Genomic DNA, 24,083 nt, shown 5'->3' with positions numbered 1-24,083 from the left:
ACCATCCAACTCTTGATTTTGGTTCAGGTCATGATTTCAGGGTCATGAGATCAAGCCCTGTGTCGGGCTCCTTGCTCACTGGGGAATCTGCTGAAGATCCTCTCCCTCTTCTCTTTCCCCTGCTCATGCTCACTCTCTCTCTCTTGCTCTCTCTCTCTCTCTTAAATAAGTAAACAAATAAATAAATAAAATCTTTAAAAAATATGATAGCAAAAGGAACCTGCATCCTGGTTATAGGATATAAAATCAATACACAAAAATCTGTTGCATTTCTATATACTAAAAATGAAGTATCAGAAAGAGAAATAAAGAAAACAATCCCATTTAAAATTGCATTAAAAAAATAAATAAATAAAATTGCATAAAAATACCTAGAAATACACTTAACCAAACAGGTGAAAGACCTGTATATCAAAAACTACAAAGCATTAATAAAAGAAATCAAAGATGATACAAATAAATAGAAATATCTTCCATGCTTATAGATGAAAGAATCAATATTGCTCAAATGTCCATATTCTCCAAAGAAATCTATAGATTCAATCAAAATTCAAGTGGTTGTTTTTCAAAGGGATAAAAACAGATAATTCTAAAATTTGTATGGAACCACAAAAGAATCTGAATAGCAAAAGCAGTCCTGAAAAAGAATAAAGCTGAAGGCATTATGCTCCCCAACTGCAAGATACTTTACAAAGCTGTAGTAATTAAAACAGTGCAGTATTGCATAAAAACATACATATAGATCAACGGAACAAAACAGAGAACCTGGACATTAAAAAAAAAAAAAACGGAGAACCTGGACATAAATCCACACATACGTGGTCAGTTAATTTACAACAAAGGAGCCAAGAACATACAATGGGGAAAGGACTGTCTCTTCAATAAATGGTGGTGGGAAAACTGGGCAGCCACATGCAAAAGAATAAAACTTGACCACTGTCTTATACTATGCACAAAAATGAACTCAAAATGAATTCAAGATTTGAACATAAAACTAAAATCATAGAACTCCTAGAAGAAAACATAGGCAGTAAGTTGCTTGATGTGCATCTTGGCAACAATTTTTTTAATCTGATACCAAAAGCAAAAGCAGCAAAAGCAAAAATAAATAAGTGGGACTACATCAAACTAAAAAGCTTCTGCACAGCAAAGGAAACCATCAGCAAATGAAAAGGCAACCTGCTGAATGGGTGAAAAAATACTTGCAAATAGTATATCTGGTAAGGGATTAATATCCAAAATATATAAGGAACTCGTACAAGTCAATAGCAAAAACAACAACAACAAAAATCCAATTAAAAAACAGGCAGAAGATCCAAATAGACATTTTCCAAAGGAGACATACAGATGGCAAACAAGTAATGAAAAGATATCCAACATCTGTCCATCATCAGGGGAATGCAAATCAAAACCCCAATGAGATCTCACCTCCCACCTGTTGGAATGGCTAGTGTCAGAGAGATAAGAAATAAGTGTTGGTGAGGATATGGAGAAAAATAAATCTTTATGCGCTACTGGTACAAATGTAAATTGGTGTAGCCTCTATGGAAAACAGTGTGGAGTTTCCTGAAAACATTAAAAATAGAACTACCATTCTGGGTGGCTCAGTCAGTTAGGCATCTGCCTTCAGCTCAGGTCATGGTCTCGGGGTCCTGGGATGGAGCCCTGCATCCAGCTCCCTGCTCACTGGGGAATCTGCTTCTCTCTCTCTCCCTCTGTTGCTCCCCCTGCTTGTGCTTTCGTTCTCCTTCTCTCTCTCTCTCTCTCTCTCTCTCTCAAATAAATAAATAGAACCTTAAAAAAAATAGAACTACCATGTGATCCAGCAATTTCACTTTTGGATATTTATCTGAAAAAAATGAAAACACTAATTCAAAAAGATATATGCACCACCACCCCTATGTTCACCACAGCATTATTTATAAGAGCCAAGATGTGGAAACAACCAAAGCGTCCATCAATGGATGAATGGATAAGGAAATTGTGGTATATTGTACAATAGAATCTTAATTATGAGAAAGAAGGAAATCCTGCCATTTGTGACAACATGAATGAAACCTGAGGGCATTATGCTAAGTGGGTCAGAGTCAATACTCTATGATCTCTCTTAAATGGGGAATCTAAAAAAAAAAAAAAAAACAAGCTCACAGACATAGAGAAGAGATCGGTGGTTGCCTGAGGTCAGGGGTAGAGGGGTGGGAGAAATGGGTGAAGGGGATATAAATTTACTTAAAAATAAAATAAGAAATCTAACTGTTGTAAGGGGCAGTAGAAAGAACGAGCATCCTGGGAGGAAGGACGTGGCATAGCATTTTGTTATCACCGGATGAAGACAAAGCTTGTGATCAGAAAGCACTTGTCACATACCAAGGATCCCAAAGTTCTGTGGCTCCTGGTGTTGGTACCACCGTAACCTCCCTCTTGCCCTCATGACCCCTCGATGACAAACATCTCCACACTCTTACTTTGTGCTCTGTGCCTTTTCTTAAGCTCACATGCTCTCCTTTTTTCTTTTCATCTAGCCTAACCAATTCCTTCCTCTCATACCTTCCGTATTTCAACCAGGAAGACACTGGGGACCTGCCCCGGTTGTGTAGCACATGAACATCCTGTGAGTCTCACACTCCCAGCGGCAGTTAGAGCACAGAGGTCAAGAATATGCTGCTGGAGGTGGATCGCATCTTCCCTCCGCCACCTCGTGAGCTCTGTAATCTTGAGGGAGTCACCTAATGTTCCTGGGACTCAGTTTCTCCCTTGTGAATAACAGTATGACCTAATTCATAAGATTATTGTGAAGATTAAATTTGCTGACACCCACTTAGAATAGCACCAGGAATATATTAAGCGCTCATTGAATATTAGTTGGTACCCTTCTTTGAACTCTGCATTCTCTTTTTCCCTATTTGGCACAACCAGGGATGTTTGAGGGGCAGATGAGCTTCTGTTGTCCCCAGAGAAAGATCCTTTTACTGGCAGGAAGGATACCAAAGGCCACCCTCAGGCTAGACTTGACAAACAAACACACACACACACACACACACACACACAAGCAAGAAAGCCAATCTGGGCTGCATCAGGCATTGCTTGCTTCAGAGAAATTCAAGCAGGGAGGTCCTTCCCAGAATTTTTTATCTCCCTCTGAGGGCCCTCCTCAGCCGAATAAAGCAAGCAAGTAATCTCTCTCTCTCTCTCTCTCTCTCTCTCTCTCTCTCTCTCTCCCTCCCTCCCTCTCTCTCTCTCACACACACACATATATATACATTCACATAACACTAGCACCTCAGATCTGGTTTCAGAAACCTGAAACTAGTACCACAGGCTCATTGCATGACCCCCACCAACCCTCTCGCACTCTCTGAGCACATGAATAAGGAGAGCTCAAGGAAACAAAAATGATTCTGCAATTTGGAAATGTGTGTAAGTAACTTAACTTGTATCAGCTTTGGTGGGAGACAAGGGGGTGAGGACAAGAGGACAACTCTGTGCAGAAAGGAACCAGAGCATCTCTGGAGCTTTGGTTTCTTTGCGAGGGTGAGTCAGTCCCAAGGGGCTTTCTAGCGCCAGCCTAGCTTGCTGGGCGTGCTAACAAGACCAAGGCTACAAGAACGAGCTCTGTATGATCCTGTTAGTCTTCTCCTATTCCTTGGCCTCAGGTCATCCCTCAAACCCCAGTGACCCCTCTCCCCCATCAATGCACACTGGCAGTCACAAAAGGAAACCATGAGGATGCCCAGCTATTACACGATTATTGGGGAAAGTCATTTCCTTACTGACTCCCTGGTGGGGTTGGATGGTTTTAGTGGAAAGAACTTAGAGCCAGAAGACTAGCGCCATGAGTTCCTGCTTTACCATTAGCTAGTTGTGTGCCCATGGATGAATCACTCATCCCCTTTGACACCACTTCCCTTATCTGTCAAATGAGGAAGAGGGACTTGAATATCACTAAGGTCCATTGCAGCACAAACGGCCTAGGATGCTAGTTGGCCTAGACCTGAAGAACTTACTAGAAAGTAGGATTGATGCTGGAAATAACAAAACCCCAGTGAGGAACCTAAAACAAATCTGGAGTCTATAGGACAAGAATTCCTCCTCTCAAAATCCCAACCCCTTCATGTCTTTGTCTCTGCCCTGAGAGAAGAACATTCTAGACACCGAAAGAGGACTCCCCCACCCCAGGGCTCTGAATCACTAGTAAGTTGCCTGCTTCCTATGAGGGGAAAGCATGGAATGGAAACAGGAAGGAAGCCCCAGCCCTGCCCTGCCCTGCCCTGGCTCCATACCATGGATCCTAAATGCCTGGGTTGCCTGTTAGGGAAAAAGAACTGTTTTTCCCTTTTCTAAGTAAAACCAGTTATCACAGGCCAAGTCAGAGGGTGAGACCAACTGCCCTTGTGCTCCTCACAGACAGCAATTATCGGGTTGGTATGGTGAGTCTTTAGGACCTCAGACCCCTGGGCTTGGGTATGGGGTAATCAGGTCACTTTTATTCATCCTCCTATCTAGAAAGTCATGAGATTCTGGGCCCTGGCTGGCCATCGAGGGAGAAGCCTAGAGGAGTCTGACCTTGCTGGCTGATCAAACAAATAGTAAAGCCCAGAGCGTTCTTATGCTTCATTGTGAAGTCTAAAGACTTTTCTTTCTCCTGGAGGTACTCCCAGGCTCTCCTGTTGAGTCCAGTAGCCCAGCTCAAGTTGAGAAGGAGACAAAACTTGACCCAAAGACCTGCAAGAGGATGGAAAAGCTGCCTCTTTGGGTCCCTCACTCACCCTCCTCCAGGCAGCCCATGTGAACCTCTCCCTCCCTCCAGCAACAGCTTATGCTATTTCTTCTTCCTGAAAGACTTCTTGGACCCACCTCCAGAGACAAAAAAAAAAAAAAAAAAAAAAAAAAAAGCCATACAAAAGGCTTCTAGTATTATGAAACTCCTGCATGTTAGGCTGGGGCAGCTATTCTGTACCCAATCTGTCACTAGGGGGCATTTTAGGGTACAATTTTTTTTAAAAAAATTTATCAGCTATCTTCTTTGTGCTTAACCTCAAAGGCAAACTTGTAATGAAGCTCAGATTTTAGATTCCTGAGGCTGAGAAGTGCCAGGAGTTGGGGACAAGCAGATTTTCTTACAAAGAGCCATTCAAGGTCAGGGACCCTACTCCCAAGCCTAAAGCCCATCCATATATTCCAATATAGGCAGTAAGGCTCCCACACCATAAAATCATAGTAAGTTTGTGCCAGAAAGGCTCTCAGAGACCATGTAGAACAACTTCATCTCACTACAGGAGAAAGGATTAAGGAAGTGTGAAGTACAACAGCATGCTTAATGCCACACAACTAATTTAAGACCAACCCAGGGTTGTAACTAGGTTTTTCCTCAAAATAATCTTCTGAGTGAGTTAAATACTATGTTCTAAGTGAACTGCAAATCATTCATCAGAATGTTCTAATAATATCCAAGTCATTTGTTGATTTGTAGGAACGTTTTTCAGAAATTGTTGGTATGACTGTTTGACAGGGATACCACTAGCTAGCTGACACACCTGAGCCATGATTTTGACAGAGGAAACTGCCTTGACCTTTTCCAATGACTTCTGTCATTGAATCGACAGTCATCAGGACCCAGTCCCTGGGGCACTGTTACAACTGGAAGATGACTCAGCACACTGCCCACATTTTAGAACTGTGTGTGCATACTCCTTCATGTCAGTATTTCCAGGGTGGACCTGCAGAGCCCACACCGCAGCCCCCAATGGTAACACCACCTTCAACACTGCCATTACTGGAAATGCCACCACTACCACCTGCCCCACTAACCCCTTCACTGCCACTGTCAAAGCTCTGGCGTTTTAGAGTAGTGAGCCAGCAGCACTCTGCCATCACGTCTCATGTCATGATCTACTACCTGTACTCTGCATCCCCTGAGGGGTGACTCCAGCAGCCATGATGAAATCTCTAAAATGGACTTAAATTAATGAGCTTATTTTAGACTCGGTATTATTAAGTTTAGTGCTTATCCCAGTTGCTTTTTGCCAGCCAATATTTTATATCAAGTAATCTATTAAAATGTGTGTTGTTATTTTTACAATTGGCTCTATATAAGATCTGTTTATAAGCCAGTTCTCCTGGCTTAAATCCAAGATGCCATTTAGTTATTCCATGTGGCCAACCTGTGGGGAAAACATAAGTGGCCAAGATTTTCCATCTCTCAATAGATACCAATAAGGACTTCTAAAAAGTCACCCATAAATCCATAGGTGTGCATTTATTATATACCTACTCTACATTCATCAGTGTGCAAGCCCTAAGACTCCATGACCCCCCAGCTTGGTGACCAGATCCTGTAACATGAATTACAATATCCCATTGTTTGCCTCCAGCTTACCTTGGTAGAATAGAAAAATCGGTAGAGAGAAGGATTAGTTCATTAATGTATTTCAAATATTCTATGTTCCTATAAAGATCTCTGCAAGTCAAGACCTTTATTTCTTTTTCCTTGGCAGAAAGATCCAACAGAAATGGGTGACAGCAGGAATAGGGGGAAAAGATTTAAAGATAACTCTTTGCTATCTTCCAATAGCTCGTGTCCTGCCGCAGGGATCCAGCAGGGTCAGCTCTCACACAGAGGGACAGCTCCTCTGGTTTTACCCATTAAAACACCGCCATGTCATTCCAGTCTCTGTGGATGTGCCTGGCACCAAAAACTTTGACCACTTGGCACACGTAGCGACTCTTCCTCCGAAATCCAATCTGGGCTTGTTAAACATAACAAGAGGCAACCACACTTCAACCAGATGAGAGGAATCCAGAGGAGAAAAATGAAAGAACGGGGAGTCCGAGTTCAGATCTGAGATGTGCCAGTTAAGCTCATTGTAAGAAAGCAGTAGGGCACTGGGTTTATTCAACCAATAAATCTTTGGTTTTAAGGTGTTTTGATTATAGTTCCTTTTCACGTATGAAGAATATCCCGTGGAGATGGGATTCTGGTGAGGGGTAGAGGGTGAGGATTTTCACAACTACCCTCATGCTACATGAAAAGGACAAAATAAAAATGTCCTCAAAAATCCAAATACATCATGGAGCACCTAGAACTCTCATACACTATCGTGGAGTGGAAAATTACGAAAAATCCCTTCAGAAAACCCTTTGGCAGTATGTAGAAAAACATATTGTATGTGGCATACAACCCAGCAATTCCGCTTCTAGGTGTGTACCCCAAAAAGCTGAGTACATAGTTCTGCCAAAAGACCTTTATGAGAATGATTGTAGCAGATTTGTTCATGATGAATGCAAACTGGAAACAATCCAAATTCCCATCCACAGTAGACTGGATAAATAAAATAGTCAAACAAAGTAACATTATACAACAGTGAAAACAAACAGTTGCCAACTGCATGTAAGAGTAGGGATGAATGTCACAAACAACACAATGAATGAAAGAAGCCAGACACAAAAGAGTATTTAGGGATCATCTGCTTTCACTTATATAAAGTACAAAAACAGGCAAAAATTAACCTATATTGTTAGAAAGCAGGATAACATTTAGCGTGGGGTGAGCGTGGGAAGAAGTAACTGGAGAGGAGCATGAGGAGAGCCTGCCTTCCAAGTCTGGTGAAGCTCTGTTTTGTAATCTGGATCCTGCTGATGGATGTATTCAGTTTGCAAAATTCATCACATTGAGCACTTAGACTACGGGTACCTTCCTATATTTTTATGTGTTGACATGAAAAATTGACTGGTGTCCTTCACCCTTCCCTGTATTCAGGGCTTCCCCCCGGTAACTCTTTATGCCATTCCACTCTGATGCTGGGCTTGGCCATGCCACTCATTTTGGACAATGAGATTTCAGTGACTGAAGCATCAGCTTGCAAAATGCTGCGCATTTCAGCTTCTGCTCTTGCTCTTGTGCAATTTCTGCTAAAACATCTCCACACTAGTCTGCTGGAGGAGAGCAGAGCCAAGGTGCCCGGTCATCAGAGCCAACACCATCCCCGATGAACCAATAACCAGCTGACTCCCGGATATGTGCATGAACCCAGAGATCAGAACAACAAACAGTTCAACCAAGCCCAAACTAAATTACCAGCACTACACAGGTTGTTAGGAGGCACTGCTGGGGTAATAGACAAGGGATAAAACCGTACACTTCAATTTAAAGGTAAAATATACATGTAACTTTAAAAAAATGAGGGAAACTAAAAAGATTTCTCTTAACACATGCATTTTTTAGTATGGCCACACCCGGCAGGAAAGACTGGCCACAAGACGAAGGTCCCAAAGGCACAACAGGACGTCCAAGTAAAACGCAAACCTGAACCAGAGAAAAATAACTGGAAATCCAACCTGCAGAGGTTCTACATGGCTTCTAAAAATTCTCTCCTTCTGTTTCTTAGAAGATGCAGAAGCAAATGCCTGCTTCTTCCACTTTTTTTTTTTAATTCCCATTTCCTCCACCCTACTTTATATCAGGAACTCTTTTGTGATAGTCAAGATGTTATACAGACACAGGACATTAGTTTCTGATTCTATTTTGGACATGTTTCATTATGAAAGTAAGAGGAAGGAAGGAAAGAAGGAAGGAAGGAAGGAAGGAAGGAAGGAAGGAAGGAAGGAAGGAAGGAAGGAAGGAGAGAGGGAGGGAGGAGAAGAGAGAAAGAGAGAAAAAAGAGGAAGGAAGGAAGGAAGGAAGGAAGGAAGGAAGGAAGGAAGGAAGGAAGGAAGAGAAAGCAAGAGAAGGAAGGAAGGAACACTTTGGGTACCCTTGGCAGGGTCTTTCCCAGGATGAACACTGATGGACTCTTCCAGCATGTGGCTGAGCAATGGCTGTGTTACCTGGATTAACCTGAGCTTTTGCAGAACTCAAGATGGGCAGCAGCAGGAGCAGCATCAAGGGCATCCTGGGAACGGAGTTCAGCTCACAAGATGGTGTTGGAACTGGAGACTGTAGCCCACCAAAAAATTCGAGAAGACAAGAAAGAGGAGAGGAAATGAGTGACATAAATACTGTCAACATGAATCAATATGACTTGTACGATTATATTTGTGTTCTTAGAGTTTTTATTTCTATATCAGGGACTTCATATCACAGACTTTGAGAACCATTGGGACACTCAAAAGTCACATCATGTACGAATTTCCAAACTCTATTAGATTGTGGAATTAAAATTAGCAAAATTTTAGACAGGCAACAAACTTTTACTGAGATATAAAACTACCCAAATTGCGAATGGTGAGAAAACAAAAACTACATTTATGAAGTTTTCATAATTTTGATATTGATTCCAAAACTAAACCAAGAAAAACATTCGATGGTGTTAATGTGTTTGCCTTTCAAAAGATCTAAGGTCAATATTGATCCTGACTTTACTGGCTCCGGAGTGGTAGGTACCTGGGATTCTGTGTCTTTAAATTCCCCCAAATGACCTGTGTGGTAAGGGCTTAGGGTTGAGACACTGAGTATGAACTCACATTCAGCTTAATAGAGATACATACGGTTACATATGGAACATTTACAGATATAGGCATATGTACAGGTTAGCATACACACATGGTCTCTTTGCTGTGTCGGCCAAGAGGGCCTGGAAGCCAGACACCATGATGTCCGCAAGTAAGCCTGGTGCCCCCATCTTGGTTTTCAATACTCCAAAAAAAAGGAACCAGAGTTCCCTGGAGACGCGGCTGATCCCAGGTCTGGGGCAGGACACATACAGAATCTTTTAGTGACAGAAATCAAGAAAGCATACACCCCCCAAAACGATGGGGACGTATCGAAGGGACACCGGAACCAACTGAAAAAGTTCCCAGTGGCCAAAGCTGGAACATCTTGAGTGACAAAATAAATAAAGTAGTATTGGATTATAACTCAAGGTATAAAATAAATATCTACAAGTCCGTGTTGATATAAATAAATGATTGAATAAACAAATGGGGAGAACAGAAAAATTTCCCATTCAAAAGAATTCTAAATAATTTATGCAGACACTCTGCTCTTAAAAGAGTTGGCACATAACCTTTCCCCTTAGAGTGAACTGCACATGGTGACTTTCTCCCAAAGAGCCCAGTATGGACATGGAGAAAGGACCTTTTCAGTGGAGGAACTTGATGAACACTACCTCAAGCCAGGTGATGGAGGTTAGCCTCACCACTAATAAGTCATACTGATACTACATATCCTGGATATGATGTGATGAGAATGGTACTTAGCCTCTGTGGTCTTCCTCCTAAAAACTCATTACCTCAGTCTGATCATGAGAAAACCATCAGACGGATCCAAATTTAGGGACATTTTCCAAAATCCCTATTGAGTAATCCTCAAAACTGTCAAGATCACCAAAGAAAGTCCAAGAAACTGTCACAGCTAAGGGAGCCTTAGGAGACATAATAACTACAGGTAGTGTGGTGCCCTGAAGGACCATCCTGGAACAGATAAAGGACATCAGAGGAAAACTGAGGACTCCTGAATAAAGTATAGACTTTAGTTAATAATAACGTATCAACATTGGTTCATTTCCTGTGACAAAGGTCCTGTACTAATGTACGATGTTAATAATAGGAGACACACTGGCTATTGGATAAACAGGAATTTAATGCACTATCTTTGCATTGATTCTGTAAATATAAAGTTGTTCTAGAATAAAAATTTTCTTCAAAATTTTCCTCCAGGTAACACCAATCATCAACCAAACACTGGATCCACTGTTATAAATAATCTGTAATACAAAATTATAAAGGAAGACAAAATCCCGTTCAGCTGGGGTGATTAAAGAAGGCTTCACGGAGAACTCTGATCTGATCAGGTTCTTGAAAGCTAGTAGGATTATAATGGGCTATAATGGGCTATAATGGGGAGAGAGTAAATAATGTGCTAACATAGCCAAGACACTGTTTGAGGAAACAGAAGCTTTCCATTATGTTTTCTAGGTAGTAGAACTCTGATCTGCCCTCCTCAAAAAAAGTGGTAAAAAAAAAAAAAAAAACACCAAAGCAGTTATTCATATGCCTGAAGAGGATGGAGCCAAAACTAATCAAACACACAAGACTAAAGTGGCCTTATGGTGGGGGCCAGCGATGGGTGATCCAAAGACCACAAAAGATAAGCATGGTCTCATGGCACTGATTTGGATGGGTAGATATGTGTCGCAGCATCCCTAGTCACTGCCAGCAGCAGGAACGTCGTGTTTCCATCAATGAGTCCCCAAACTAGTATGTCCAGAGAAGCACGCAGGCAAATCTTGGAGACAATGGTAGTGGCTGTACTCCAGCACCAGCCATGACCACGATCAGGATGCCCTTCCACAAAGACTGAGCTCCTTGCGTGCAACCATTTGGCCCTGCGAGCACTGCTGAGGCCAACTGCCCTCTCCTTTTGTAAGGGAATCCTACAATTCTCTCTCATGGCACCTTTCTCCTGAGTTGTTGGCCATGCCCTCCTCCCCTCCATAGCCATCCCCGGTGGTTCCTTCTACTGGGACCGTCTTTTATACCTCACTCGTTCACCAAAACACACACTGATCTTGCCTCCTGTAGATTCTCTGTGACATAGTTATAAATGTACCCCATGTAGTCATTACCTTCAAAATGGCTCATCCTTGTATCCCCAGAAGAATACTTTCTATTTTGCACAAAGCAGGTGCTCAAAAATGGTTTTTCACGGAATGAAGTAGAACCTATTAGATGCTCAAAAAATTTTGACTGCATTTCCTTTTGGAAACTGCAGCTTGGTTTCAGGCTGTGAATCCCCCAAACAAGTGACTATTTCTGCTTTGCTTGCTTAAAATTAAGGTGTTGGCAGCTAACAAACACGGAAGAAGTGAAGTACCCTAACTACACCACGGATCTCTGACACATGCCAGACTCTCTCATGTAATATTCACGGTAACCCAAGTTGGTTAGTTTTCATCAGCAAGGTAACTGAGGAGGAAGAGGTTAAAACTGATCTGGTTACACAGCTGACAGGTGCCAAAATTCATGCGAACCCAGGGTTTGTATTACTCCAATACCCACGTGGGTTTTGTCGTCGTCGTCGTCGTTTGTTTTGTTTTTGTCATCATCCTTTGATCTGGCCTCTGCCCACGCACGTCACCAGAGCTACACTCCTGCTTCTGCCTCAGGACCTCCGCCAAAATGCTTCGTGCTCTCTTTGTCTACATCAAAGCTCTGTTCAGCAGTCACTTCCTCTGTGAACTACTCTCTGGCCCTCTGGTTGCACGCGCTAAAAGCTTCTTATTATTTTTCTACAAAGAAATGATCCTAGTTTCTAATTACATACTCTTTGCTGTAGTGTCTAATTGGGGTCTCCCCCTACATCCCTCCCCCTATAAGTTCCATGTTTATTCTACTCGCCATTGCTTTCTCAACACCTACCAGAGTGCTGGATAAATATTTGCAGCGTGAATTAATGATTGCCTTGGGCCACATATTCAGTGACTACATTTGGCCACGCTAAATTCCATACCCTAAAAGGAAGTGTACCCGAGGTTTATGATAAGCATACATCACCCTTTTCTGCCCCTTTGGGGGAGTTTTTCCAAGGGTTCCATATTTAAGCAATGTGACAATGTGAGCAGAAGCCACAAACACACATAGGGGAACTTCAAGGATGTAGAAAGGCCCTTCTCTATCCACTTCTTTGGTTGATAGTACAAATCCTTTTGACAATTCATGCAAGTTTTGAAAATAAAGCTCAACTGTAAATATCCTTGCCCAAGGGGTGTTCTTTCATCCCTTCTTCCAGTAGCTATGCTCTAAGTGTCTACGGGTGCTAGTCCACGTGCTAAAAAAGGCAGCTTGGAGCTGCCATCATGGAGCTTGCAATCCACAAGCCAACAAATAAATAAACAAGAACTCTAAAGAGATGTGTATGTGTGCCATGAAGAAAACGCAATGGGGCGATGCAGTAGACAGTAAACGAGGGCTACTTCAGGTACGGTGGTCAGGAAAGCCAGTGTGGGATTGGCACAGAAATATATAAAGAGAACAATGAAGAGAACAGGCAACCCAGAAAAAACTCATATATAAATGGGAACTTACTCAATTCTAAAAGGGGTATTCAAAATCAGTGAAACAGTTCATTTGTATTCGGAAACAAATAAAGGTATACCCATAACTCACACACAAAACAGAAAGCCCAAAATGTAGAAGTAGAACTCTAAAAGTATTTCAAGAAAGTATAGCATTTGCTAGAAGCTAACCGTAAGGAAGGCCTACAAAATGAGACAAAGGAAACAAATCCAAAAATGAAAAAAGTGATAAAATCTTCCATCAAGATGTTAAATGCCTTTGAGACCAAAGGCATCATAAACATAACAGAGAAGCAACAGGCTAAGATAGATCTTTGAAATTTTATAACAAAGTAACTTCCCATGTAAATATGGATGCATGGATCATTTTTTGAAAACCACTATTAAAATTAGCCAAGTAAATTAAAAGCATTTAACAGAAGAAACAATATAATGCCCATAAACATCTAAAAGTACTGAACCTCATTAAGAATCAGAAAGACAAACACTAAAACCGTCATTAAGTACCAATTTGACTCATTAGGTTGGCAAAATTTTTAAGTGTGATAATATGGGATGTGGCAACAATGTGGGGGAATAAATACTCTTGTACTCTGCCGCTGGCTGTGTAAATTAGACAATGATTTAAATTTAAAACTGCATATACCCTATCATCCATCTATTCCACTTATTATTAGTTACTCTAGAGAAAGATTTATGAACCTGCACGATGGAGTGTGTACAAAGAAGTGCTTTGGAATATTTTTAAAATTTTATTTTATTGTGATAAGAACACTTAATGTAAGATCTCCTCTCTTAATAAATTTTCCAGTGTTCAATATGTTGTCGTTCATTGTAGGTACAATGTGGTACATCAGATTTCTAGAATGCATTCGTCTTGCTCAATCTTAATTTTACACCTGTTGATTAGTAGCTCCCCATTTCCCCTTCCCCTCAGTCCCTGGCAACCACCATTCCACTCTTCCATGAGATAATATTTTTTTTAAGATTTTATTTATTTATTCATGAGAGAGACATAAAGAGAGGCAGAGACACAGGCAGATGGAGATCCAGAATCACGCGCTGGGCTGAGGGCAGGATATAATATATAATATAATTATAATATCTTGGAACTATGCAGTATTTGTCCTTCTGTGACTGATTTATTTCACTTAACATAATGTCCTAAAGCTTCATCAATGTTGTTGCATGTTACAGAATGTCTTTCTTCTTGAAGGCCAAATAATATAATATTCCATTGTGTGTATAGGCCACATTTTTTTATTCATTTATGTATCAATATCTGGATTGTCTCCACATCTTAGCTATTGCGAATAGTACTGCAATGAATGTGGGAGTGCTAGTACTTCTTCAAGATCCTGATTCCAATTCTCTTGAAAAAATTAAAAAAAAAAAAAGAAAAGAAAAAAATCCCCAGAAGTAGGATTTAATGAACCTGCATACTGTCTTCCATAGTGGCTGTGGCCAACTTATCTTTGAGAAGGGTGCCATGAATACACAACTGGAGAAAGGAATAGTCTCTTCAAAAATGGTATTGAGAAAACCGATACCCACATGTAAAAGAATGGAATTGGACCCTGATCTTATACCACACACAAGGATCAACTCAAAATGGATTAAAGTCTTGAATGTAAGACCTGAAACTTTACAACTCCTGGGAGAAAACATGGGAAAAGCTTCATGACATCGGTCTTGGCGATGATTTCATAGATACGACGCCAAAAGCATAGGCAACAACAACAAAAATAAACAAGCAGGACTACACCAAACTAAAAAGCTTCTCCACAGCAAAGGAAACCATCGACAGAGTGAAAGGCAACCCATACCATGGGAGAAAATATCTGTAAACCATACATCTGATAAGGGATTAATAATCAGAATATATATAAAAAAATACTACAACTCAATAGCCAAAAACTCATAACCTCATTTTTAAATGGGTTAAGGACTTGAATAGACATTTCTCCAAAGTAGACACATGAATGGACAAGAGGTATATGAAAAAAAAAATGCTTAACATCATTCATCATCAGGCAAATACAAATCAAAACTGCAATGAGTTATCACCTCACACTTGTCAGAAAGGCCAGTATCAAAGAGAGAGAGGGAGAGAGAGAGAGAAAGTGTTGACAAGGATGTGAAGACACCGTTGGCACAATATTTTTTTTTAAATAACAAAAACTTGGGGGAAATTACTACAAATATGAGAATGCCAGAAACTACGGTATATTCCTACTGTGAAATACTATGCAAGACTTTAAAAGGATGAGCTGGATAGTGACATAGTTAGGTGTCTATGTTGTATTTTTGAATGAACAAACATGTTACAAGATCTATGTAAATCTTTATGGGTGAGTGCACACACACCCACACATTCACTTTTTATACGTACACAAAAGCTCTAGAAGGGTAAACACTGCCCTAAAAACAAGCTTCACTCTAGTGCTCACCCCAGTGTTCAAATAAGAGGGTAAACAGAGGCAGAGCAAGGACTCTTAGGAGACAGTGCTGATAACAGTAGGTCCCTCAGAGACTGGAGTGCTTGGCAGAGGAGATTGGGGATGGCGAGCAAAAGGAAACTCTAGCCTTACTTGTCGTGTTTGGATGCTTAACAAGGAAAATGTGTTCCTTGTTAATGTCTTCTACATTGGTTTTTGTGACAAAAAAACAATTTTCTGGGGGCAGTCTATCAGAATCTGGGGGGGGGTGCTTGCAACCATGCATGTCCCAGAGGTTAGAGGTATGTGGGGAACTCGTCTTGTATCTGAAGAAGCACTTGTGGGTCTGAGCAGTCTTATTGATTAGGACACCTCATACATGAATAAAGTAGAAGCAGCAAAAACAGTTGAGAATTGCTGCTTATACCTTACTTTGTTGAGCTTTTTTTTTTTCTAGAACACTTGCACTTCAGTAGGTTCTTATAAACACATTATTATTGAGCCTCACAACAATCCTGAGGAGAAAGATTACCACCTCCCTTTAGAGACTAGGAAAGTAAGGACCCAGGTCCCTTCACCCACGCACAGCCCAATATTTTCCAAAGAATATCATTAGGTATGTAGCTCAGAGAGAAGGTGTCTCATTTTTTTTATATTTTATTTATTTATTCATGAGAGACACAGAGAGAGAGAGGCAGAGGGAGAAGCAGGCTCCCTGCAAGGAGCCCCATGTGGGACTCGATCCCAGGACCCCGGGATCATGACCTGAGCCAAAGGCAGATGCTCAACTGCTGAGCCACCCAAGTGCCCTGAGAATGTGTCCCTTGTCATAAAGAACTCACTTCCCTCTTCACAGTCAAAAATCCCCTCCCCTGGCCAAGCTGGATGAACACTCCAAACTGATCCCAAAGGGAGCCATGGCTTAGGAACCCCCAGACCTGACGGAACGGTTGGCGCTCCATCTCAGGTCTGCCCACACCAGAATCTGGACAGGCTGTGGGTCAAAGCCATCAGGAAAACCAGGAAGTAAATGGGAGGCAGGTGGGAGTGTGACGGCCACAACCAGAAATCGACAAGGATGAAAAAAAAACAAAAACAAAAAAAAAACAAGAATCTAGAAGGTCAAACTTGTGACAAGTTACCTCAGTAACTGAGTGAATTTCTAAAAGCTTCTTTCTGAAACACAGTCAGGAGCACATGCAGCGAGTCATCAGCACCTTGTGCCCGACACCATCCCATCCTATGGAGAGTTCACACCGGAAGGGCTCGCTCCTGGTCTGTCCTGTGTCGCCTACAGCTCTAGGTCACACACGCCTGGCGACACACACTCCTCTTCTCCAACCGCCTTGAAAAGTCAGACTGTTGCCCTAGGAACAGGCTGTGCTCTGGTGCCCAAATAGGATGGCAGCTGAGGACGGGGCACGGGAACTTAGGAGAGGGGTCTGAATGCTTTTGGGATACTGAGTGAGGCGGGGTGCGGGGCAAGGTCAGGTGTCTCGCTCCATCCTGGTTCAAGGAACAGCCTTTCAGGGCTCCCAAACCGGAGCCCCACGCATGTCTCTTCCTTTGCTAGAGAACTGAATATACATGATAGATGATACATAGATAGATAGATAGATAGATAGATAGATAGATAGATAGATGATAGATAAATGATGATAGATGATAGATAGATAGATTATAGATGATAGATAGATGATAGATGATATAGAAAGATAATAGATGATAGATGATAGATGGATGATAGATGATAGATGATAGATAATAGATGATAGATAGATGATAGATGATAGATGATAGATATAGACAGATAATAGATGATAGATAGATGATAGATAAATGATGATAGATGATAGATATAGAAAGATAATAGATGATAGATGGATGATAGATGATAGATAATAGATGATAGATAGATGATAGATAATAGGTGATAGATGATAGATATAGACAGATAATAGATGATAGATAATAGATGATAGATAATAGATGATAGATGATAGAGATTTCGATGACAAATAGGTAGATATAAAGAGAAACATCTTTAGAAATGTAGCCATCACAGGTAACCGCATTTATTTGGGGGGAACAACGCACCATCATTTCCACTCTGACAGGGCAGGTAGCTGGGCGGGGACCCCTGGGGACCTCTCGCCCTCACTGGATGGGAACCGCGGGCGTCTCTGTTCTTCCCAAGCACCTTTGGAGTGACCCTAACTCACACATAGTCGAGCTTTCTCCTCCCCCCAAGTGCTAATAGCAGCACCCACGCCTTCTTCCCTGCAGCAGAACCGGGGGTACACACCCCACTCGGAGAAGCGTCTGAACTTGCCAAACTCATAAATCACGCGGCGTTTATCCACATTTCACAAGAACTCTCTGCACAGCCCTGAAGCGCCAGGTACCCCTGAATAAGAGCTTTCCACGGGGTACGAGGGCACCGACGCGCAGCACCCAGAACCGCCCCATCTACTTACTGACCTCCTGAATCACGAGTGCGGCTCCACCTTACAAACAGCCGTTCGCTCGGAGCACCGGGCACCGGGTTCCCTTGACCGGTAAATCCTTCCAGGGCATTCAGAGCATGCCCCGGTGTGCTTAAATGCGGTCACGGTCAAGTTTTCAGGAAGACAGCCCGGCTCCGAAGCGAGGCGCACCTGATTTGGCAGATGGTCATCTTCCCCGGCCAGCGGGCTTCCCAGGTCCCAAGGCCCGAGAGAAGGTTCGAGGCAACGGCGCCTTCCCGGATTCCCAGCAGAGATCTTCCTGTTCAGGCTGCCCTGGGGTCTGAAGAGGAAGTGACTGCCCTCCCGGAAAGTCATCGGTAGCCTCCAGCCTAAGGACAGGCCTTCCCCGCGGGCAAGGGCGGGGTTCTGGAAGGCTCGCAGGCCCGGGTCAGGCTGCAGCAGACGCCGGTACTGGGAAGCCACGGGTACTGGGGGGGGGGGGGGGGGCGGCTCCGGGGCGCGGGCAGGGGGCCGAGGCAGGTGGAGAAGCCCCACTTGCTTGCTTTAGGGCCGCATGTTTTCACGCAGGGGCCATCGGGGCCTCCAGGCTTGTTTTCCTCTCTGCTGACCCATTTTCATCTCAGATTCAACAACTGGAAAGAGCAATCTTTGGAGTGTTTAATACTCAGCAAACAAATATGCAGAAATGAGCTTGGTTTTGGCAGGAGTCAGGCCCCCAGACACACACCCATACACACACACACACACACACACACGCACGCACGCACACGCGTGCGGATGCATATGCAAGGGCACACTCACACACCAGCCAGCCTCGGGTGATGGGCTCCCAGAGACTAAGTCTCCCTCACGCCCGTCCTTCCTCTGGTAGGCCCAGCCTCGCGCTTCGCAAAGTGTAGCTCCGCAGAGCTAAGGCCGAGGCCCCCACCGCCCCATCTGTGTTTGCACACAGGCCATGCCCCGGCCACCTGAGGTCACCGTCCCGGCTCAGAGGCCGTGAATCCATGAGCTGTGCGGCTGCCTTGCTTGGAAGGGCACTTTGCTCCCTCCTCCTCCTCGCTCCTCGGGCTGGAAGGTGGACACAACCTGGGTCTGCCGCCGCAGAGGAGGAGGGAAGCCAGGTAGCTCTCGTTTTCTGTCCCTCGGCCTCTGTGGCTGAGTGACATCCTGGCCCCAGAAGACTCTGCCCCGGCCAGGGACACTCGGAGCCCAGAACCCTGACTGTGTGACATCGTGCGAGGTTACTTTCCGCATCATCGGTGTCACATCTGACGCCTTCGCGGGATGAGCAGGAGGCAGGAGGGTAAGGACACAGCGAGGGCAGGGCAGTTTGCAAACACAGAAAGAGCTGTGGCCCAGCACCCCGGGGCCTGCGGGGTCCCGGGGGTGCTCACCGAGCCCCGCTGAGCTTCAGCAGCCCCTGCGTCTTCATGTGCATCCCTCCTTGGCACCTGACCCCCATGGGCTGGCACCTGAGCAGCTTTTCCACCAGCCTCCCAAGCCCTCCCCTGTCCCATGCTCTGCCCCAGGCCCTCACCCCCCCTCCTCCAGCCCCCACCACACACAGGGGAGCAGAGGGCGGCCTGCGTGTACCTGTGTGCATTTCTAGGTTCAGGAAGGTCTCGGAATGAGGGACTAGGCTCCGAGGGGTTTGGGGGTTACAGAAGAAAGACACTCAGCAGTGGGAGCTTAGGGGACCTGAGAGCTCACCGCCTCCAACCCCCTCTGGTTAAAGGTGAGGAAAGTGGGGCAGCCTGGAAAGCGGAGAGGCCTCGTCACAGGCAACTGCGAGGCAGGGCTCGGGCCCAGCCTCTGGTCCCCCAGACCAGCTCTGCCCTCCTGCCTCATGGCCTGCCCTGGCCCGACCTCCTCTTCTTCCTTCCTAAACCTCTGAGCACACACACCTTCCTTAGGCCCTGTCTCTCTCAGATAACTCATTTCTTTCTTTTTTTTCTAAGATTTTTTAATTACTGGGGCACCTGGGTGGCCCAGGGCATAATCCTGGAGACCCGAGATCGAATCCCGTGTCGGGATCCCCGCAGGGAGCCTGCTTCTCCCTCTGCCTGTGTCTCTGCCTCTCTCTCTGTGTCTCTCATGAATAAATAAATAAAATCTTAAAAAAAAAAAAAAAAGGAACATGGCCCAGCCAGGGTGCTCCTGTGTGTCTGCATTTCCATCTGACTCTCGCTGCCCCCCACGCGTGGACCCCTCCGTGAGTCTGCCGAGTCAGAGGCCAAAAGCGTGCTTCTTACCTGTGCCTTTAGTTTTTGCGCCAGCTAGCAGCTATCCGGCAGGTGCTCAGAGGACACGAGGCCTGGCCGACTGGTCCCCTCCTTGCTCATAAAGCAGGCAAGGCCAACAACACCAACCCCTGGCCTGGGACCTGCGCGCTAAAGGTCGCGGTGAGTGATGCTGCCTCTGGACAAACCGACTGGGTCCTTTACTTGCGGTCGCCTGAAGGCCATAAAAGGTCCTGAACTGTGATGCAGCACAGCAGGAGGCGGCCTGGGGCCCAGGAGAGCCGGGCGGTGGCCACACATGTGGGGACAGTGATGTGATCACGCTGCGGGTCCCTGGGTGTGACAGCACACCCGGCTGCACCACCTGCAGGCCTCGGGCTCCCTGCACCCTCGCCCCCCGGGCCGCCCTCTCTCGGGGCCCATGGTCGTGCTGGCGCCTTAACAGCCCGGGGCCCCATCAGGCGGCTGGCTCCCTGCAGGAGCCCGATCACCCCTGCAGACTCTCCGGAACGCAAGTGGATCCCGTCGCATCGGGTGGCAGGAAGCTCTCCCGAACCCCAGAGGACGGCAGCGCGCTGCCAGCGAGCCCCGCTTTCTGTTCTGCCAGAGTTTCTCCACGACAGGCTCTCAGATCCTCTTTCCAGACACCAGCCAGGACCTCCCTTGCAGCAAAGCAACCCGAGTGTCTCCCCTTTACGTACTCGGGGCCTCCTGAATACGTGCGCTAACCACGGGGCTTTTGCCACAAAGAGCTTGGACATCCCTCTCCTCCTCTGCCACCCTCAGCGGGAGGACTTCACCTCTGAGACCCTGGCAACCAGGGTGTGTGGTGAAACCTTCAGCCATAATATAGGTCAGACCCTTCATTTATTTGTTTATTATTTTAAAGTAGGCTCCACACCCAACCCGGGGCTTGAACCCATGACCCCAACATCAAGAGCCATGCACTCTCTCCCAGCTGAGCCAGCCAGCTGCCCCACGTCAGGCCTTTTAAACAACCAGATACCAATTAATGCTGTGGTTAAAAGGCACTTATCTAGGGACCAGGACGGTATGAGATACGGACACAATTTGAAAACGATGTCACTGTTACAATTAGACGGGATGATGCACATAGAGGGCTCGCAGCGCAGTGCCCGGGAGATGGCAGGTGCTTGTTCATATTTAGTTGTTATTTAGTAGCGGAATCATGCATAGGATGGCGGCCGAGAAGGAAACCAGGCCAGCAGCCACGGTGACAAGGGCGTCTGGGGTGGGCCCAGCCCAGGTCTGGTCACCTGAACATAACACAACAAAAAGCATGAGGGCCACCTGGGTGGCTCCGCGGTTGAGCGCCTGCCTTCAGCTCAGCGCGTGACCCCGGGGTCCCGGGATGGAGTCCCGCATCGGGCTCCCTGCATGGAGCCTGCTTCTCCCTCTGCCTGGTCTCTGCCTCTCTCTCTCTCTCTCTCTCTCTCTCTCTCTCTCTCTGTCTGTCTCTCTCTCTCTGTGTCTCTCATGAATAAATAAATAAAATCTTTGGGTGAAAAAAAAAAGTCATCAATGCCAGCTCCGGGCCACAGATGCACAGACAAACATGTGGGAAAACCAACCAGACAGCGGGTGAGCAGGCTGGCACCCGGCCCTGGCTCCAGGGCTCGCAGGGCGCAGTGGAACCCGCGGTTCCCCCCCAGGCTGCTGGGCCCTGCCACCCTGGACACACGGGGCCCCCGTCTTTCTGCCCAGATCGTGGAGCCCAAAAGCCTCTTGGCGGCGCTTGGGTTTGAATGGCACAACCTGGTCCTGTCGGGGTCCCCACGCCCCCACCAACAGCCCCCGCGGCCTGCACTCCCTGCCAAGTAGGAAGGCGCTTGGCCAGGGGAGCTGCGCTTCTCACACCTTCCAGCCGGCTGCCTTCGCGGCCGCTAGACGGTCCCTCCTCTGACGCCTTCGACGGCAGCCCCCGAAGCAAGCAGGGCAGAGAACAGAAGTTTATTTAAGGGTCGGAGACACCTGCAGACTCCATCTGCTTCGGGAGGTTCCCCACCGAGCCACCTGTGCCGGCCGCTGGCCCCTGCCATCGGAAGAGCCCCCACCCAGCCCGCCAGGCCTGCACCCCCCGACTCCCAGCCCAGGGCCAAGATGCCACGTCACCAGGGCCAAGTGTGCAACTGAGGACCTGGACCTGCCCCGTCCTGGCCGGGGAGTCTTCTCCACGCAGCCAGGGGGCGTCCTGAGGTCAAGCCACTGTCTCCACTCCACCGGCGGAAGGCCCACCCCCTCCAGCTCCTCTGGACGTGGCCTAGAGGGAGCCCCTTCCACCAGGTAGATCACGCCTTCTCTCACATCAGCCCTCCCACCTGGGGCTCAGAGGCCTGGCTTCCGGACAGAAACAGACCCGGACATAACATTTGTCGGCTGCGATCTTGCTCCACGTCCTCCCCTTCCCAGCTGGGCTGTGAGCGCCTCCCCCAAGGGAGGGACCTTATGAAGGTGGCTTTAAATCCCCAGGACAGGGCAGAGTCTGGATATATGCACGGAAGGTGCTGGTGGATGCATGGGTGACCCTGGTGGTCCGCGGCACCCAGGAACGTCCAGGGGAGCCGGTTGGCCTGCTGACCGCTGGGAGGGGCGAGTACACAGGCTTCGTCCCTTGGCCCCGCTCCTGCCCGGCCCTCCTCCCAAGCCTAAAGGGGTCTCCTCCTCCGACTCAACACCATGGCATCCAGACCCCGTAACTTAGCAGGTGCCGCGTGGGGGCTTCTATCGCTCCGTCACCAGGCTTGCGGACGGTGCAAAAATCTTGTCTCCGCAGCAGGACTCGGAGCTCCTGGAGGGCGAGGACCTTGGCACCTCACAGGGCTCCTGAGAATACGCAGACACTTGTGGAGCACGTGTTCAATGCCAGGCAGCACGCTAAGTCTCACCTGAATATTCCCACGTGGCCCTCCTAGCAGCTTCCTGAGGTTATTACGATTATCATCCTTGTTGTACAGAAGGAAACACTGAGAAGAGAAAATCGGCCGGAGATGGCACGGGTGGCGAGTGCAATGGCCTTCCATCTCTGGTACCTGACAGCTGGCTACCACGGCTCTGAAGCTGGGCTGGGCGGGCTTTCCCCAGCACCCCTACTCCCAGGCTACAGGACATCGTCGTCAGGCACGAGGCGATGGTCAACTACTCCACTTGCGAGATTTCGACCTACCGCCAGCCAGTGAACCCGACTGGAGGAGGGCATTCCCACCTGATCCACCGCGCCGCTCACTGTTTCCCACCGACGGACGAAGGGGAGCCTCCCAGGTACCTGAGCTCGGAGCTGGGTTTGGCATCGCGGCATCGGGACGGCTCACGCAAACTCACCCACACGGTCGGCTCGGGGTAGCCGAAAGTTCTGGTCAGGGGGCAGCTGTCTCTATGGCTCTCGAAGCTTGGACAGTTTTGGAAGGCCCACTTTGTTAAGAAACATGGTATAAAATTACAAATGGCAAATTAGGGTCAGGGCCTCAGAAGGATCTCGAACAAGTGAGGAGGGCAGACGCAGAAGCTACAGCACCTGGCAGCGAGTGCACTTCGGGATCTGAGCTCTGGTCCTGGCTCCGCTACTCGCGATCCCCTTCCCTGATTGGGCTACAGACAAGGGGTTGGGATGAGGAGGACCGGGGTTGGGATGAGGCCCCACTCGGCCCTGACACGCTGAATTTTATCGCACGCGGTGCGGAACCCAGGCCCAGGCTCGCCTCAACCTAACAGAACTGCCCCCTGGCCCAGGAGGGAATCAGCTCCTCCCTCCAGCCCAGGCACATACTGTATTACAGTAATGAGAGCTTTGGTTGCTTTAAATATCACAAAACAAAAACAACGGGCAGCCTGTGTCCATCATCGTCCCCTGTCCAGACCACAGAGGAGAGCGCCGCCAGACCGAGGCCAGAGCGGAGATGGCGAGCGAAG

General features: G+C 46.5%; 1 protein-coding gene across 4 annotated transcripts in view; it reads right to left on the bottom strand.

The window, feature by feature from the left end:
* Nucleotides 1-24,083, bottom strand: part of DDR2 (discoidin domain receptor tyrosine kinase 2) — a 152,298-nt gene that overhangs the window by 55,674 nt on the left and 72,541 nt on the right. For 3 of the 4 annotated variants that reach the window (XM_055333989.1, XM_055333988.1, XM_055333987.1), the window contains one exon: nucleotides 8,824-8,932. In XM_055333989.1, the coding sequence (XP_055189964.1) occupies nucleotides 8,824-8,932 (109 nt within the window). Of the gene's footprint in view, nucleotides 1-8,823; nucleotides 8,933-17,929; nucleotides 18,222-24,083 lie in introns of those variants that run through there. The other variant, XM_055333990.1, reaches the window with a different exon arrangement.

The sequence above is a fragment of the Nyctereutes procyonoides genome, unplaced genomic scaffold (genome assembly GCF_905146905.1).
Source record: "Nyctereutes procyonoides isolate TBG_1078 unplaced genomic scaffold, NYPRO_anot_genome, whole genome shotgun sequence".
Classification (NCBI taxonomy): domain Eukaryota; kingdom Metazoa; phylum Chordata; class Mammalia; order Carnivora; family Canidae; genus Nyctereutes; species Nyctereutes procyonoides.
The sequence above is the reverse complement of the archived record's forward strand: the minus strand, read 5'-3'. Positions and strand labels throughout refer to the sequence as shown.